Source organism: Piliocolobus tephrosceles, chromosome 11 (assembly GCF_002776525.5).
Source record: "Piliocolobus tephrosceles isolate RC106 chromosome 11, ASM277652v3, whole genome shotgun sequence".
Lineage (NCBI taxonomy): Eukaryota > Metazoa > Chordata > Mammalia > Primates > Cercopithecidae > Piliocolobus > Piliocolobus tephrosceles.
Window position 1 is genome coordinate 101,770,021 of NC_045444.1, and position 18,445 is coordinate 101,788,465.

At 41.8% G+C, this 18,445-nt stretch overlaps 1 protein-coding gene across 1 annotated transcript in view; it reads left to right on the forward strand.

Annotated features, from left to right (window-relative positions):
* The window catches only part of ATIC (5-aminoimidazole-4-carboxamide ribonucleotide formyltransferase/IMP cyclohydrolase), a 37,055-nt gene that overhangs the window by 2,125 nt on the left and 16,485 nt on the right, over positions 1-18,445 (forward strand). Inside the window, exons 3-8 of the mRNA XM_023220440.3 lie at positions 4,083-4,159; positions 5,589-5,655; positions 9,831-9,919; positions 10,869-11,020; positions 11,689-11,845; positions 17,575-17,700. Of these exons, the coding sequence (XP_023076208.1) occupies positions 4,083-4,159; positions 5,589-5,655; positions 9,831-9,919; positions 10,869-11,020; positions 11,689-11,845; positions 17,575-17,700 (668 nt within the window). The remainder of the gene's footprint in view (positions 1-4,082; positions 4,160-5,588; positions 5,656-9,830; positions 9,920-10,868; positions 11,021-11,688; positions 11,846-17,574; positions 17,701-18,445) is intronic.

Consider the following 18,445-nt stretch of genomic DNA (forward strand, 5'->3'; position numbering starts at 1 on the left):
ACTCCTCACTTATCTTCATTATGGTCATATCTTCTTTCAAAACTGTAAATGTGAATGTGTTTCTCTTCTACGAAAGGATAAGAAGTTCACCATGAGTGATTTATTTAGAACCCAGCACAGTAAAGTTCATTGAATGAAGTGTAAACAACTTGGAGCATTTGATTTTTCTGCAACAAAGGCCACATTCAGTTGGAGTGGTATTTTATTCAGTTGCAGTGGTATTTTATTCAGTTGCAGTGGTATTTTACATATATAAACTCTTATAGTCCTTGTAACAACCTTTTAGTGTAGGTGCTGTTATCCCCATTTTATAGGTAAGGAAACTAAGCACAACGTAGTTAAGTAACTTGCTTGAGATTACACAGCTAGTAAGAGGCCAAGTTTGTTTTGTTTTTTGTTTTTTTTTGAGATGGAGTTTCGCTCTTGTTGCTCAGGCTGGAGTGCAATGGCACTGTCTCAGCTCACTGCGACGCCTGCCTCCCAGGTTCAGGCAGTTCTCCTGCCTCAGCCTCCCAAGTAGCTGGGATTACAGGTGCCCGCCACCATGCCAGCTAATTTTTTTGTATTTTTGATAGAGACGGAGTTTCACCATGTTGGCCAGGCTGATATCGAGCTCCTGACCTCAAGTGATACACCCGCCTTGGCCTGCTGGGATTACAGGTGTGAGCCACCACACCCGAGGCCAAGATTTTAAAGGGGTGGAAAGGTGTCACGACCAATATTTTTATAAGAGAAGTTAGGTTATAATAAGAGAAAAGCATAACAAATTTATTTAACACAATTTTACATGACACAAGAGCCTTCAGAATGAAGACCCAGAGATAGAGGGAAAACCATCCATTTTTATGTTAAGGTTCAACAACGAACGCACAGAAAGGTAGAAGTATGATTGGACAGCAAGGATATGCTGTATGCTAGTAGACGTAAGGTGGAGAAAGCCAGGAACGCCTGTCTGTCCAGATTCTTCTTGGCGTCTCTAAAATTTCGTCTCCACCCTGCCCTCCAACAGGGTCTCCTGTCCTACTATTGGGCAAGGAGATGAGAGGATTTCTTTATGGCCAGCTCCTAGACAGAAAGCCAGGGGTAAGTTAGAATCATAAGTTTAATTCTTATTATTGGCTTTAGGAAAAGGGGTTCTAGTTTCTGTAACCTGCCCTGGGGAAGAGAAATTCTGGTTTCTGTGACTTCAGGGAAGAATGAAGGGTGAGAGGCAACAGGGCAGGAGAAAGTTACATTTTTTTTTTTTTTTTTTGAGAGTTGCTCTGTCGCCCAGGCTGGAGTGCAGTGGCACAATCATGGCTCATTGCAGCCTCAAACTCCCAGGCTCAGGCAATCCTTCTACTTCAGCCTCCTGAGTAGCTGGGACTACAGGTGCACGCCAGCATGCCTGACTAATTTTTGTATTTTTAATAGAGATGGTTTCACCATGTTGTCCACCTGGTCTTGAACTTCTGGGCTTAAGCAATTATGCCTGCCTTGGCCTTCCAAAGTGCTGGGATTACAGGTATGAGCCACCATGCCTGGACAAGATCTTGGTTCTGGCTGGGCGCAGTGGCTCATGCCTGTAATCCCAGCACTTTGGGAGGCTGAGGCTGGCAGATCATCTGAGGTCAGGAGTTTGAGCCCAGCCTGGCCAACATGGTGAAACTCCATCTCTGCTAAAAATACAGAAAAGAATCAGTCAGGTGTGGTGGTGTGCACCTGTAATCCCAGCTACTCAGGAGGCTGAGGCAGGAGAATTGCTTGAACCCGGGAGGTGGAGGTTGCAGTGAGCTGAGATTCCGCCACTACACTCCAGCCTGGGTGACAGAAAGAAACACTGTCTCAAAAAACAAAACAAAAAAAAAAGATCTTGGTTCTGAGGCTGCTTCTGAGCATATTTTTGGGTAGTGTTATCTACAATCATTTTATCCCAGGAAGTTAACCATTACCTTGTCATGAGGTAAACTGATGGATTTAAATTGGATTTTAATTAGTGAGTATATAGCAGTGAGCATACATAGAATTATTTCCCAAGACTACAGCCATTATGTATAAGTTCTTCAGTTCAAAGGAGTGGCAAGCTTTTTAATTACCCCAAATGTTTAATTCTAGAAATAAATCTACCTTCTCTAAGTTTTAAGTGACTGTCCTCATTTGGAGGAAATGGATTTTATTTCCTGAACCCCAGGAAAAGAAATTTTGAATTTGAAAACATTTATGTCACCAGTTTGTGGATGTTGGAACTATGTGTGTCATTGGTCAAACACCAGTCTTTTGCAAATGGCTCCCCTTAATAGGAGTATCTACCCAGGAAATTCCATATCTTACTGGCAGAACTTGCTGCTTTAAAGTGTTTATTATAGTCTCAACTACTTGGAGGATTACTTAAGCCCAGGAGTTCTAGGCGGCCATGCATTATAGTTGTACCTGTGAATAACCACTGTACTCCAGTCTGGGCAACATAGTGAGATCCCATCTCAAAAAAAGCTATGTATGTTGATTGTAGAAAATTCGAAAGTGTGGAAAACTATAAAGAAGGTAGTAAAAATGAATTGTAATTCTTAACATGTTAATGTATTTTTCTTCTAGCATTTTTATAAGCATGCACTTTATTTCATAGCTGACACAGATGCGGTTTTGCTTCCTGCTTTATTTATGTTAGATGTGGTTTTGCTTCCTGCTTTATGTTTGTTTGTTTATTTATTTATTTATTTATTTATTGAGATGGAGTTTCGCTGTTGTTGCCCAGGTTGAAATGCAGTGGCATGATCTTGGCTCACTACAACCTCCGCCTCCCGGGTTCAAGCGATTTTCCTGCCTCAGCCTCTGGAGTAGCTGGGATTACAGGCATGCACCACTATGCCTGCCTAATTTTGTATTTTTAGTAGAGGTGGGGTTTCACCATGTTGGCCAGGCTGGTCTCGAACTCCTGACCTCAGGTGATCCATCTGCCTTGGCCTCCCAAAGTGCTGGGATTACAGGTATGAGCCACCCCACCCAGCCCCTGCTTTATTTTTTCTTATATATTGTGGACATTTTTACATACCATTACAACTTATGAAGTCTGCCAGAGTGTTCATGGTTACAACTTTCTAGGGGTCAGCTTGGTGATACAGATTAATATTTAAATACAGTCCTTCACTTGACCCTTTGTCACATTGTGTAATTATTTTTTCTAGTTTACTTTTTTTCCCCATGTAAAACTTTTTATTTGACATTTCTGTAATCAGACCTCTCAATCTTTTGTTTAATAATTGCAAAGAATATTATACATACTTAATTTTGCTACATACATGATTTTTTAAATGCTTAAACCTTTGATTCATAAGGAATGTATTTTTGTGTGGTTTTAAACAGTTATTCCAATACCAACATCACTTTATTAAACAGTCTTTTATGTCTTCACTCACTTGATATGCTATCTTCATGTGTTGTTGTTGTTTTTTGAGATTGGAGTCTTGCTCTGTCGTCCAGGCTGGAGTGCAGTGGCATGATCTCGGTTCACTGCAACCTGCATCTCCTGGGTGCAAGTGATTCTCCTGCCTCAGCCTCCAGAGTAGCTGGGATTATAGGTTCCCGCCACCACGCTCGGCTAATTTTTTGTATTTTTTTAGTAGAGATGGGTTTCATCATGTTGGCCAGGCTGGCCTTGAACTCCCCAACTCAGGTGATCCATCTGCCTTGGCCTTCCAAAATGCTGGGTTTACAGCCATGAACCACTGTGCCCAGCCAAGGATATTTCTAATGCTTTTTGTTACATACTGCCAACTTCTCAGTTGTATTTCTTAGTAATATTTAATGAGTGTGGCTTATGATTCAGTTTCTAAATTCTCTGAAAATTATAAAACCAATGCTGTAATAGTTACCATTTATCCCTGAACATACACAACAGTTAGGAAATATATTAAATAACCTTTTTTTTGGAAAGTAAATAGAATTTTACTTAAGAAATCAAGTATAGTGAAAGGCTTAAAAAATCAGAATTTTCTTGTTGAATTCATGCTCAAAATCTCTTGAAATGGAAACAGTAAATGCTTTGAATAGTGTAAAAAAAGAGTTCAGCCACACCAGTAGTACTATTCTGTTTATCTGTTTTTCAGAGATGTCTCCGAGTTGACGGGATTTCCCGAAATGTTGGGGGGACGTGTGAAAACTTTGCATCCTGCAGTCCATGCTGGTAAGTGGTTGGTATCTTTCGTGTAGAACAGTCAGTGGTTTCCAGGAATATTTTAGTTGATAACGTCCTAAAATAAAGGAAGAAAAAGGCTCAAGAGAAATTTACATATAAAGTTAATGTTACAAAGTTGCTGGCAAATTTCATAATACGTTAGAACTGGTTTAAAATCCGGCATGTCTTACACTTGATGAATTCAGATTGTTTTCCTCTGCTTGCTATTAGTCCTCACCTGATGCCTAATTTAGAGGCTGGTATTTCCTGCTCGAGTGGTTGAAGATATTTAGATTTCATAGTATGAAAAGACTTTTAAAATAGTTCAAACTTAGAATGAAGCATCACAATGTAACCGACTTGCAAAAGAATGTTTTTTCAAAGTGCTTTACATTTGTTCATTCACCTGAGAATGAACTATATATAAACCAAAGTGACAAGAAACTGATATCCTAGTTTGTCAGTTGTGGTACAATTTGGTGAATAAAGCTGAATGGCTACACAGATCATCAGACATCCATTGACTTACAGGAATGCATAGACTGTTCTGGAACTATCAACAGTTTTGTAAAATTCCGTTTACTTTTTGATGTTTTATTACTCAAGAAAAGGGGATCAAGAACTGAAGAAAAGATTTTTAAATGTATCCCCCCCCCCTTTTTTTTTTTTTTTTGAGACAGGGTCCCACTCTTGCCCAGGCTGTAGTGCAGTGGTGCGATCACGGCTCACTGTAGCCTCTGCCTGCCTCCCAGGCTCAAGCAGTTCTCCCACCTCAGCCTCCCAAGTAGCTGGGACTAGAGGCATATGCTACCACGACCAACTAATTCTTGTATTTTTTATAGAGAAGGGGTCTCACCTTGTTGCCCAGGCTGGTCTCAAACTCCTGGGCTCAAGCAATCCCCCACCTTAGCCTCCCAAAGTGCTGGTATTACAGGCATGAGCCACTGTGGCCAGCCAAATACATCTGTTAATCCTGATGTTTTTGTTTGATAACTCCTCAACTATATGTTTGATTCTTTAAGAATATTATGCTGGGCATGGTGGCTCTTGCCTGTAGTCCCAGCACTTTGAGAGCTGAGACAGGAGAATTGCTTGAGCCCAGGAGTTTAAGATCACCCTGGGCAACACGGCAACACCCCCCTTCTCTTTAAAAAATTAAAAAGACCAGCTGGGTGTGGTGATGCATGGCTGTAGTCCCAGCTACTTGGGAGGCTGAGGTAGGAGGATCGCTTGAGCCCTGGAGGTTAGGGCTATAGTGAATTGTGATTACGCCACTGCAATCTAGCCTGGGCTATAGAGTGAGACCATCTCAAAAAAAAAAAAAAATTTTGTTTTTAATCAAGAGGATTTAATTTGATTGAAGGCACTATGTTGAAAGAAATTCCTTAATCTTACTTGTTTTTTGAACCTAATACTTTGTTTAACTTTGTTAAATTAGGAATCCTGGCTCGTAATATCCCAGAAGATAATGCTGACATGACCAGACTTGATTTCAATCTTATAAGGTAAAAACCTGAAATTGAACTTTTAACACATTATGACCAATGACAAAGACTGTGCCAAACCTGGTATCCCTGGTTTTTCTTACTCACTATAAACGTTTACTGCCTGCCTTCTGTGTGACTTTGTATGTGTGTAAGCATTTTGGTTTGGCCAGATTTATATAACCATAATACATACTTAAAGTTTTTAGGAAGTTAGAATCTAAATCTTAGTATGTATAGGTTGAGTATCCCCTATCTGAAATGCTTGGGACCCAGAAGTGTCTTGGATTTCAGATTTCTTCAGATTTTGGAATATTTGTGATAACATACCAGTTGAGCATCCCTCAGAAATCCGAAATGCCCCAGTGAGCATTTCCTCCGAGTGTCATGTTGACATGCAAAAAGTTTCAGGTTTTGGAGCATTTCAGATTTTGGAGCGTTTCCGATTTCAGGTTTTCCTATTAGGGATTATCAAATTGCACAACTAACTGAGTTATTTGCATAAAGATACTGGCTGTTTCTCTTAAATATACATAATAGCTTTATTGAGATCTAATCCACATACCGTACAACTCACCAATTTAAAATGTACAAATCAGTGGTTCACAGAGGTTGTGCAACCATTACTGTGTTAGTCTATTCTGCATTGCTATAAAGGAATACTAGAAGCTGGGTAATTTATAAAAATAGGTTTATTTTGGCTCATGGTTCTACAGACGGTACAAGAAGCATGTTGCCAGTGTCAGCTTCTGGTAAGGGCTTCAGGAAGCTTACAGTCACCGTGTAAGGCAGAGGGGGAGCTGGCATATCACATGAGAGAAGAAGCAAGACGGTGGGAGAGGAGGAGTTGCCCGGCTCTTTTACTTTTTAAATTTTATTCTTAATTTAATTTTATTTTATTTTGAGACGGGGTCTCGCTCTGTTGCTCAGGTTGGAGTTCAGTGGCACGACCTTGGCTCACTGCAACCTCTGCCTCTCGCATTCAAGTGATTCTCCTGCCTCAACCTCCTGAGTAGCTGAGATTATAGGCATTTGTCACCACGCCTAGTTCATTTTTACTATTTTTAGTAGAGATGGGGTTTCACCATGTTGGTCAGGCTGGTCTCAGAACTCCTGACCTCAAATGATCCACCCATCTTGGCCTCCCAAAGTGCTGGAGTTAGGTGTGAGCCACCACGCCTGGCCTTCCCGGCTCTTTTAAACAACCAGCTCTACATGAACTCAGAGTGAGGACTCATTATGGGGAGGGCACCAAGCCATTCATAAGGGATCTGCCCTTGTGACCCAGTCACCTCCCACCAGGCCACACCTCCAACGTTGGGGATCACATTTCAAAATGAGATTTGGAGAGGACACACATCCCAAACCATATTAATTGCCACATCCCAGGTTGGTCTTGAACTCCTGACCTCAGGTGATCCGCCCGTCTTGGCCTCCCAGAGTGCTGGGATTACAGGTGTGAGCCACCGTGCCCAGCCCACAAAAGTTTTTAATTTTGATGATGTTGAATTTATTTATTTTTTTGTTGCTTGTGTTAATGGTGTCCTATCTAAGAAACCATTGTCTAATCCTCAGTGATGAGGATTTTTTGTGTGTATTTTCTTTCTTTCTTTTTTTTTTTTTTTTTTGAGATGGAGTTTCCCTCTTGTTGCCCAGTCTGGAGTGCAGTGGTGTGATCTTGGCTCACTGCAACTTCTGCCTCCCGAGTTCAAGCGATTCTCATGCCTCAGCCTCCCAAGTAGCTGGGATTACAGGCGCCCGCTACCACGCCCAGCTAATTGTTTTGTGTTTTCAGTAGAGACGGGGTTTCTCCATGTTGACCAGGCTGGTCTTGAACTTCTGACCTCAGGTGATCTACCCGCCTCGGCCTCCCAAAGTGCTGGAATTACAAACGTGAGCCACTGCACCTGGCCTGTGTATATTTCTTTTAAGAGTTATTTTAGTGTTAACTCTTATACTTCAGTCTTTGTTTCATTTTAAGTCAATTTTTATATACAGACATGAAATAGAAGTCTTACTTTATTTTTTTTGTGGCTGTCCAGTTGTCTCAGCATCGTTTGTTGAAAAGACTGTTCTTTGCCCAATTGAATGGTCTTGGCACCCTTGGTCTGTGTGCCTATTGTTATGCCAGTACTACGCTATTATTACAGGTTGGTAATAAATTTTGAAATCAGCAAGTGTGAGTCGTCCAACTTCCTTTTTCTTATTCAAGAATGGCTTTGACTCTTTGGGGTCCCTTGTATTTCCACATGATTTTTAGAATCAGCTTGTCCATTTCTGCAAAACAACGCAGTTGGAATTTTCATAGGGATTGTGTTGAATCTGTAGATCAATTTGGGAAATGTTGCCATCCTAAGAATATTAAATTTTCCAGTCCGTGAACATGGGGTGTCTTTCTATTCATTTAGATTGTCTTTAATTTCTTTTAACATTGTCTTGTGGAGTAGAATTGTTTTCTTAATTTTTTTCTCATTCATTGCCAATGTATATTTTAATACAATTGAATTTTGTATATTGTTCATATATATCCTGCGGCTTTGCTGAACTTATTTATTAGTGCTAAGAGGTTATTTTTGTGAATTTGGGATTTTCGGTATACTAGATGATATCATCTGCAAATAGAGAGAACTTCACTGCTTTCTTTCCAGTCCTGATGCCTTTTATTTTCTTTTCTTTGCTAATTGCCCTGCCTAGAACTTCTAATAAAGTGTTCAGTAGAAGTGCTAAGAATGGACGTTATTGTTTTGTTCCTTTTTTTAAGACGGAGTTTTGCTCTTGTCACCCGAGTTGGAGTGCAATTGCGTCATCTTGGCTCACTGACCTCCGCCTCCCGGGTTCAAGTGATTCTCCTGCTTCAGCCTCCCAAGTAACTGGGATTACAGGCATGTGCCACCTTGCCCAGCTAATTTTGTATTGTTAGTAGAGACTGGGTTTCTCCATGTTGGTCAGGCTGGTCTTGAACTCCCAACCTCAGGTGATCTCTCAGGCTCCCAGAGTGCTGGGATTACAAGTGTGTGCCACCTTGCCCGACTAATTTGTGTATTGTTAGTAGAGACGGGGTTTCACCATATTGACTAGGCTGGTCTTAGACTTCTGACCTCAGGTGATCCACCTGGCTTGGCCTCCCAAAGTGCTGGGATTACATGTGTGAGCCACCGGCTCGGCCTGTTATTTCTGAGTTTAGGGGAAAAGTATTTAGTCATTCACCATCAAGTATGATGTTAGCTTTGGGTTTTTCTTACACTTTGTCATGTTCAGTAAGTTCCCTTCTATTTTTAATTAGTTGAGTATTTTTATATGAATAGCTGTTGAATTTTGTCAAGTCCTTTTTGTACATCTATTGAGATGATCAGGTGGTTTTTCCATTTTTCTAGATGCAGTTTGTTAGTGTTTTGTTGAGGGTTTTTGTGTGAAGGTACATACCTAAGAGATACTGGTCTCTAGTTTTCTTGTGACATTTGGCTGGTTTTATTAGGAGGGCAGTAGACTTAATAAAGATGAGCTGCAAAGTGTTTCCTCTCCTCTTCTGTTCTGTTTTTTGTTTTTAATTAGTTGTTTTCCAGTTAGGCTTGTTTCGCTAGGGAGCCTGCCCCCAGAGCTCCTCGCACTACAGGCCTAGGAGTGGAACTGTACTTCACTGATTGTTAATTTTAGATTACTTCTGTATTTTCAATTATTCTTTTGGCATTCCTGTTACCATCATTTTTATGACCTCCCTGAAGGCAAAACAAATGTTTCACCCTTGTAATGCTCTGATATTTTTCATCATTGTACCAATCCATTGGAAAAAGAATCTAAATTCTAATGTTCTGAATAATAGTGATCACATTTCAAAATGCGGATGTCTGTAATCTTGTACTTTATACTTTTATTAAAATGTTTTATAAATTTTTGATGGCTTGGTGGTTCGGGGTAGCTAAGGTTACGCAAGCAGCAGCCTTGCAGTGTGAAGTGGAGGGAGTACTGTGTATCCAGATTCAGAGAGCACCTGCTGGCTAAATTCCCTCTGCTCGACCCCAGCAGGACACCCTGACTTTTTAACATACTCGTTAGAACTCTAAAATGTCAGGCTCACAGTTTATATTTTAGTTCTGTATGGCTTTTGGTTACGTTAATAGTACTGACTTGTTTTTTTCCTAGATAGCTGTAAACCACGAGTGGAGTTTTTAATGACGCCAGATTGGTCTTTGTTTTAGAGTTGTTGCCTGCAATCTCTATCCCTTTGTGAAGACAGTGGCTTCTCCAGGTGTAACTGTTGAGGAGGCTGTGGAGCAAATTGACATTGGTAAGTCAGAAAAACCATTTTAGAAGACTGAGAGAGGAGAGAATTATTTAAGTTTTAGTGAGATTTCATCTTGACTTTCATTACTGAGGAAATAGAAAGAAAATAGCTACTTCTGGATTGTGTTTTGGGGTTACTATAATTCATTTATATTTTCTTTTTTTATTTTTTTTGAGACAGAGTCTGGCTCTGTCGCCCAGGCTGGAGTGCAGTGGCACGATCTCGGCTTACTGCAAGCTCCGCCTCCTGGGTTCACGCCATTCTCCTGCCTCAGTCCCCCGAGTAGCTGGAATTATAGGCGCCTGCCAGCATGCCCGGCTAATGTTTTGTAGTTTGTTTAGTAGAAATGGGGTTTCACCGTGTTAGCCAGGATGGTCTCGATCTCCTGACCTTGTGATCCACCTGCCTTGGCCTCCCAAAGTGCTGGGATTACAGGCATGAGCCACCGCGTCCGGTCTCATTTATTATTTTCTAAGCTATTTTTTGTGTGCAGAGATTCATCTGGGTTATTTTCCTGATTTTTTCTCTCTCTTTTTTTTTTTTTTTTGAGACAGAGTCTTGCTCTGTCACCCAGGCTAGAGTGCAGTGGCGTAATTTCGGCTCACTGCAACCTCTGCCTCCCAGGCTCAAGTGATTATCCTGCCTCAGCCTCCTGAGTAGCTGGGATTACAAGCGCACACCACTAAGCCCACCTAATTTTTTTTTATTTTTAGTAGAGACGGGGTTTTGCCATGTTGGCCAGGCTGGTCTCGAACTCCTGACCTCAGGTGATCCATCTGCCTCAGCCTCCCAAAGTGCTGGGATTCCAGGCGTGAGCCACCATGCCCAGCTTATTTTCCTGATTTTTAAGTCAAGAATTAAAATGGAAGTACATGCACAATGACTTTATTTGAAAGAGGTTCATAAGCTGATAGGGACATACAAAAATCAATAAGTCTTTTGTTCTTCAAAGGTGGAGTAACCTTACTGAGAGCTGCGGCCAAAAACCATGCTCGAGTGACAGTAGTGTGTGAACCAGAGGACTATGTGGCGGTGTCCACGGAGATGCAGAGCTCCGAGAATAAGGACACCTCCTTGGAGACTAGACGCCAGTTAGCTTTGAAGGTGGGATGCACTTTCATGATATTGTGAGTTATATCCATGGAGTGCAGCATTTGCCAGACCAGGCAGTATTCAATTCTTGGTAGATTGCATCACCTACCAAAGGTCTGTGTGGGGTTGCTGTCCTTTTGTTAAAAATTGAGAGACCAGCTATTACAGAGGTAATCTGTCACAAAGATTGAAAGAGGGCCGGCGCGGTGGTTCACACCTGTAATCCCAGCACTTTGGGAGGCCGAGGCTGGCAGATCGCCTGAGATCAGGAGTTCGAGACCAGCCTGGCCAACGTGATGAAACCCCGTCTCTACTAAAAAGACAAAAATTATCTGGGTGTGGTGGTGTATGCCTGTAATCCCAGCTACTCTGGAGACTGAGGCAGGAGAATCGCTTGAACCCAGGAGGCGGAAGTTGCAGTGAGCTGAGATCACACCACTGCACTCTAGCCTGGGTGGCAGAGTGAGACTTTGTCTCAAAAAAAAAAAAAAAAAAGATTGAAAGAGAATTGGAAAGGGGTAATTTGTTGGGCCGTTCATTGCTTTGGTGTCATCATGTTGTGCAGCCACCACATAGCACTGAATGGTGAGGAGATCTTGTTTGCTGTGGACCTAGAAAACCATCTTGTCCCCGCTTTGGAAAGTGCTGCTAGTGTCTCACAAAACTTACGCTTTTTGTAGGCATTCACTCATACGGCACAATATGATGAAGCAATTTCAGATTATTTCAGGAAACAGTACAGCAAAGGCATATCTCAGATGCCCTTGCGGTATGGAATGAACCCTCATCAGACCCCTGCCCAGCTGTACACACTGAAGCCCAAGCTTCCCATCACAGGTAAAGAAAGCCTGAGCGTTCTGTGGCATGGTTTGCTGTGTCTGGAGAGTGTGTGTTTCTCTGTATTGCATCTGATGTGGTTCACATTCAGAAGATGATACGTTCCATAATGCCTCTTGTAGCCATCTGATAACCATCTGGTTGGAGATGCCATTTGGACTGAAGAGCACAGAAGTTGAGTAGTCTGGAGTTCTGAAAAGGTGTCATGGGGGAGATGGAGATTGGAATGTCTCTGCCATGTGGATGTTTTTGAAGACATGGGACAGGATGGGATGGCCTAGATTTTATAGAGAAGAGGGTCAAGAATGAGCTTTGGGTAAAGGCTTGGTAGGTATACTGTGGAGGAACCAGCAGAAGAAAACCTGTGAAATTCCTGTTGCTGACTCTTGAGGAGCAAGTTTTCTAAGCCCTTTAGGTTTCCCCAGACATTACTGAAGAAACTGCAGCCTCTGGAAGAAGTCTGACTTTTCTCCAAGGTCTGCTTTGTGGCGAGCCAGTGCTGGGGGTTGGTGCTGGGTATGGAAGGAGCCTGATGACCACTGGCAGGTTTGCTTCCAAGGAGCCATTTGCTGAGAGGGACAGCTGCAATGCTGGATGCTGACTTCTGCTCTGGCATTAGGATATAGCCTCTCCTCCAGGAAGGACCCAGTATTTGATGAAGTAACATAAACCATCAAGTGCTCAGGAATTTGAATTGTTTTGGAGACCTAAATGTGGTGATGGTCTGGCACAGAGCAGTTGTGCATTTGAGAACAGAAAAGGGACTGTTTGTTTTGCAAATGTTGTAAGAAGCAGTTTCCTTGGAATGTTGGAGTTAGAAGCCCAATTGAAATAGGCCAAAGTAGAAATGTGAATGTTAAGAACTAACAATGTTAAAGAGGTTTCTTTGAACAGAGAAAGTAGGACTTTCATGGGTTTGTAGAGTTTAGAGAGAGTTTTTAGATTTGTGTCCTGTTCTGTTCCAAAGGTAGGCTGTGAGAGCCTGTCCTGCTCTGGTACAAGGGAGAGTGGGGGCAGGGACAGAGGTGAGAGTCCCAGGCATGGAGGCCTTGGAATCCCAAGTGCTGCTGGGGTAGCTGGTCTTGGCTGAGAGCAAGGGCAGCCTCCTTCCTGCCTGGGGCGGTCAGCATTTGCTGGGGGGATGGAACTTGGGCTTCCTTTCTCTGTCACCAGCTGAGAGAGCGATGGGGAGGGGAGCAGCGTGCCAGGTGGGAGGAGAATCTGAAATAGTCTTCATGTTTGCCATGTTCTATCGTTCTGCCTCAGATAGATTTTTTTTTTTTTTTTAATTAAGATGACGGAGTCTCGCTCTATCACCCAGGCTGGAGTGCAGTGGCGCAATCTCTGGTTCAAGTGATTCTCCTGCCTCAGCCTCCTGAGTAGCTGGGATTACAGGTGTGCACCACCATGCCTGGCTAGTTCTATTTTTAGTAGAGACGGGGTTTCACCATGTTGGCCAGGCTGGTCTCAGACTCTTGACCTCAAATTATCTGCCCGCCTCAGCCTCCCAGAGTGCTGGTATTACAGGCGTGAGTCTCCACACCTGGCCTTAGATACATTTTGACACTAATACCTCCCAAGTCCCCATAGACACCTGTGAAGTCCCCTAGACTGAAGTAATCTAAGTAATTTGTTTTCTCTCTTGGCCCTTCTGCGCTTCACAGCACAGTAATCTTTTAAAAATGGAAATCGGATGATGTGAGACCCTACTGAAAACCATTCCTTGGCTTTTCTTAAGCACCTTGCCCTGCCTCACAAACCCTGTGCTGCCTGCCTGCCACCTGTCTGCCGCCTCTACAGCTCTCCCTGCCCTGGCTCCTAGCCCCTCCGCCCTGTGCCTCCAGTGGGCCCAGCTCCTTCTAATCCAGAGCCTCTGGGGCCTTGTCCCCTTCACCCAGAATTCTTCCCTCTGCCCTTCACGATCCTGGTTTCTTGTTACTCAGTCCTCACCTCCTCAGAGAAGCGTTCTCTGACCATTTAGACCAAAGTAACCGCCCATCATACTTTCATCCCGTCACCCTGTTTTGCTGCAAGTGTTTCTGTTTATTCCGTTCTAGTTGTCTTTCCCCATTAGGATGGCAGCTTTTTTTTTTTTGAGATGAAGTTTCACTCTTTTTGCCCAGACTGGAGCTCAGTGGTGCTGTCTTGGCTTACCGCAACCTCCGCCTCCCAGGTTCAAATGATTCTCCTGCCTTAGCCTCCCGAGTAGCTGGGAATACAGGCACCTGCCACCACAACCGGCTATTTTTGTATTTTAGTAGAGATAGGGTTTCACCATGTTGGCCGGCTGGGCTTGAGCTCCTGACCTCAGGTGATCTGCCTGCCTCGGCCTCCCAAAGTGCTGGGATTACAGGCATGAGCCACAGCGCCCGGCCAGGATGTCAGCTTCTGAGAGCAGAAGCTGCATCTGTTTTTGTTTGTTGCTGAATCCCCAGGGCTTAGAAGACTGCTTGGCACATTCCCTAAATGTTTACTGAATGAACAATTAGAAACCTGACATTTTGCACAAATTTTTCCTTCTAGGACTTATTGAAACCGATTTGTCTGCTGTTATATCTGAGCTATTTCCTGCTTGTAGTTTATATTCTCCATTAAGATTCTGAGGCAAAAAAAAATCCCTATGTACTGTCAATTCTTACACTTTTCATTTTCCAAAGCATTTTCAGTGGACTGTATAAAAGCCTTCATTGTTCCTTAGACTGTATGTGTGTTTCTTTTGAAGTTTAAAGTATTATTTGTGGTAAACATGGCAGAGGTGGCCCTGGACACATAAATAAGCGTTTCTTGTGTGAGATTCCCAGGGTTTCTCCCCAACATGGACTTATTTCCACAGCAGAAAAGGCAGTTTGCCTTTTCATATGGTTTGAGTATTTGGCAGCGATGTTATTACAAAGTGTACAGTTGTGTTTGTATCTAAAACAAAATTGAAGTAAGAACAAAGATGGGGTTGTATGAGTATGTGTATGTGTCTGAGATTTTAATGACTGGTTTGCTTATGTTTGGAAACTCGAAGATTCCTATCTATTTTAGCTATTTACTAGATTAAGCAACTTTCATCATTTCTCTGTTGTACTTTCTATTTCAGTTATTAATGTCTTGGAAAATTTGATATTTGAAGGGGAACCAGATACCCTTTTTTTTTTTTTTTTTTTTTTGAGGCAGAGTCTTGCTCTGTTGCCCAGGCTGGAGTGCGGTGGCATGATCTCGGCTCACACAAAGTCTGCCTCCCAGGTTCAAGCGATTCTCCTGCCTCAGCCTCCTGAGTAGTTGGGATTATAGGCATGTACCACCACGCCTAGCTAATTTGCATATTTTTAGTAGAGATGGGGTTTCACCATGTTGGCCAGGCCAGTCTGAAACTCCCAACCTCAGATGATCCACCTCCCAAAGTGCTGGGATTACAGGCATGAGCCACCACACCCATCCAGATACTCTTAACTATGAGATGTTTCAGAAACCAAAAGTTTCTCCCACTTACCAACCTTAGCCTAAACCATCTGAGGAGTGGGAGGGAGATGGGGTAGACTTACATATGGTGTTTTGTTTTATTATGCGTGTTGTATGCCTTAGGGGATATTTTACTTTTATTGTTTACTATTTATTGCCTAGTTTGTTTCTTCTGTGCCTCTCCCATAAATTTCATGAGGACAGTGATTTTATTTGACTTGATTTTTGGTTGGGGGAATTATTTTTTCAAGTTCTTTTTAAAATGGGCTTTATTTTTTTAGAGTAGTTAACAGGTTTACAGAAAAAATACACAGTGATTATAGGGAATTTCCATATACCCCCTCCTCCCCATAGTTTCTCCTATTAACGTCATGCATTAGTGTGGTTCATTTGTTACATTTGATGAACTGATTTTGATTTCAGCATTATTAACTAAGGTTCATAGTTTAACATTTGTTCTTTGTGTTGTGCATTCATGTATTTGGAAAAATGCATAGTGGTATGCATCCCCCATTACAGTATCACGCACAATCATTTCAATGCCCTAAAACTCCTCCTCATCCCCTCTTTCCCTTCTCCCCAACCCTTTGCAACCACTGTCATCTTTTTCTCTTTTCTTTGAATGGAGTCTTGCTATGTTGTCTGAGCTGATTTTGATCGCCTGGGACTCAAGCAATCCTCCTGCCTCGGCATCTTAAGTAGTTGGGATTACAGGCATGCGCCACCATGCCCAGCTATTTTTACTGACTCTGTACCCATTTCCAGAATGTCAAATAGTTGGGATCATACAGTATGGAGCCCTTTAGACACTTTCACTGAACAACATGCATTAAGTTTCTTCCATGTCTTTTTGTGGCTTGGTAGCCTAATGCTGAGTAATATTTCATTGTGTATGAATGTACCACATTTTATCCATGGACATACTGAAGGGCATCAAAACTTCCAAAACTACTAAAAAGGGCAGTTTTGGTAGTTTATGAACAAAATTGCTATAATTGTTTGTGTGAAAGTTTTCAACTCATTTTGATAAATACCTAATATTTTCTTTTATTGTATACTATTTATTGCCTATTTTTTATTTGTCTCCCAGTAAGCTCCGTAGGGACAGTGACTTTTTTTTTAAGAGGGTTGCAGGGATGGTTTTTTTCACTGATGTATCCTGAATACCTAGAACAGTGCTTAACATCGTAGTAGGCATTCAGTAAACATTTGGCAGGGTCTTTAAAAACTAGTAAATACTTGGCAAGGTCTTTAAAAACTATCTTAACCCATGAAGGACATGAAATTGTACTTTTTCATTTTTTTGAGACGGAGTCTTGCTCTCTTTGCCCAAGCTGGAGTGCAATGGCGTGATTTCGGCTCACTACAACCTCTGCCTCCCAGGTTCAAGCGATTCTCCTGCCTCAGCCTCCCAAGTTGCTGAGATTACAGGCACCTGCCACCACACCCAGCTAATTTTTGTATTTTTAGTAGAGACAGGGTTTCACCATGTTGGCCAGGCTGATCTCAAATTCCTGACCTCCTGATCCGCCCATCTCGGCCTCCCAAAGTGCTGAGGTTATAGGCGTGAGCCATTGTACCTGGTTCATTTTTGTTTTTAATTAGTGCTGGCCCACCATTTCTTTCTGTGTGCCGAGCTTCTTATGTTTATTCACAGGAGATACTAGCTCCTAAAAAAATCTGCCAATGGTAAGACACTAGGTAATGGAAAACTCTGAAGTTGCAGTCTCCTTTTAACTACAGTTCCGCTTTAGGCAGAGTCTGCTGAGTTTGCCATCAAAGAAGGAAAAAAACCAAATTATTTCTTCTCTTCTTCTTCCACCCACAGCTGTTGCTTTAGCTTGTAATATAATTTCTTAAATCTATAGGGTTTATGACTTAAATTTTGTACCGTCTCTGTAATTACCTCAATTGTTAAATCTTAGCTCTGTATTTACATGAATTCCTGACTGATCACTAGTCTTGTCATAGTTTCTCCCATCCCTACATCTCTATTGTGTATTTTTTTCTAGACTGGCTGGTTCTGGTCCTCCAGTCGCGCGCGTGTGTGTGTGTGTGTGTGTGTCTGTGTTCATGTACATGTGCATTTTTTTTTTTAAAGAGTGGGTTCAGGCTCAGTTGCTTTGTTCTTTATCATCAAGATTTTATGTTTGTGTGTATCTCTTTGGCTTTTAATTATACTTAAAACGTTTGTTTAGCCATGTTTTTTTTTTTGAGAAGTGTGCATACATCTGACCTCACTGATCCTGTTTAGTAATGTGCATGTATATTTTTACATTCAGTTCTAAATGGAGCCCCTGGATTTATAAACTTGTGCGATGCTTTGAACGCCTGGCAACTGGTGAAGGAACTCAAGGAGGCATTAGGTATTCCAGCCGCTGCCTCTTTCAAACATGTCAGTCCAGCAGGTAAAGCTCTGCGCTCTGGAACGTTCCAGAATTGTTCGAAAGGCATTTCTTCTTAAATTGTTTTGAATATTAACAAGTTCTAATGTGAATATAGACATTCTATGAAATCTGAAAGTCATCTGTTGATAACATTATCAGTGTAACAATATAAAATCTAATAAACACACCCACAGAATTGTGTAATATTGTCAGATAGGAAAATAAGGCAGGAATCTGCGGGGTGGAACCATAGAAGTTTAGAAAATAAAAGTGAAATATCCTAATGCAGTAGACTAAGTCTTTTCCCACATCTTTGAAAATGTCACGGAGTAAACATAAAGAAGAAGTTCTTAAGACTGTTTATCTGAAACTTCTTATAGTCATTGTATAAGATACTTTGCTTCTGTGTTTAAATCATTATTTCTGCAATCGAGTTGTCTATACACCACATCTTGCTGACAGTCCAGCACAGGATTTGTTTTCAGATGTTTATTGGATGTTAAAGTGATGTGAGTGGGGAAGAAATAAATGATGTGTGATATCAAAGTGATATCAAGCAGAACAGAGAAAGAGTGAGACAGTAATGAAGTAAACCAGCTTCACCTACACACTGGGTACTGTCAGGCTTCAGTGGCTCTGTGGTTTCGAAGGGCAGAGAGGAGATTTCCCTCACACTGCTCCCACAACCATAGTTTTAGTGTTTAATTATCTGGCTAAATAGATTTCTGTTTAATTTAGCACAGGCACTAGAAAATATGCTGTATAG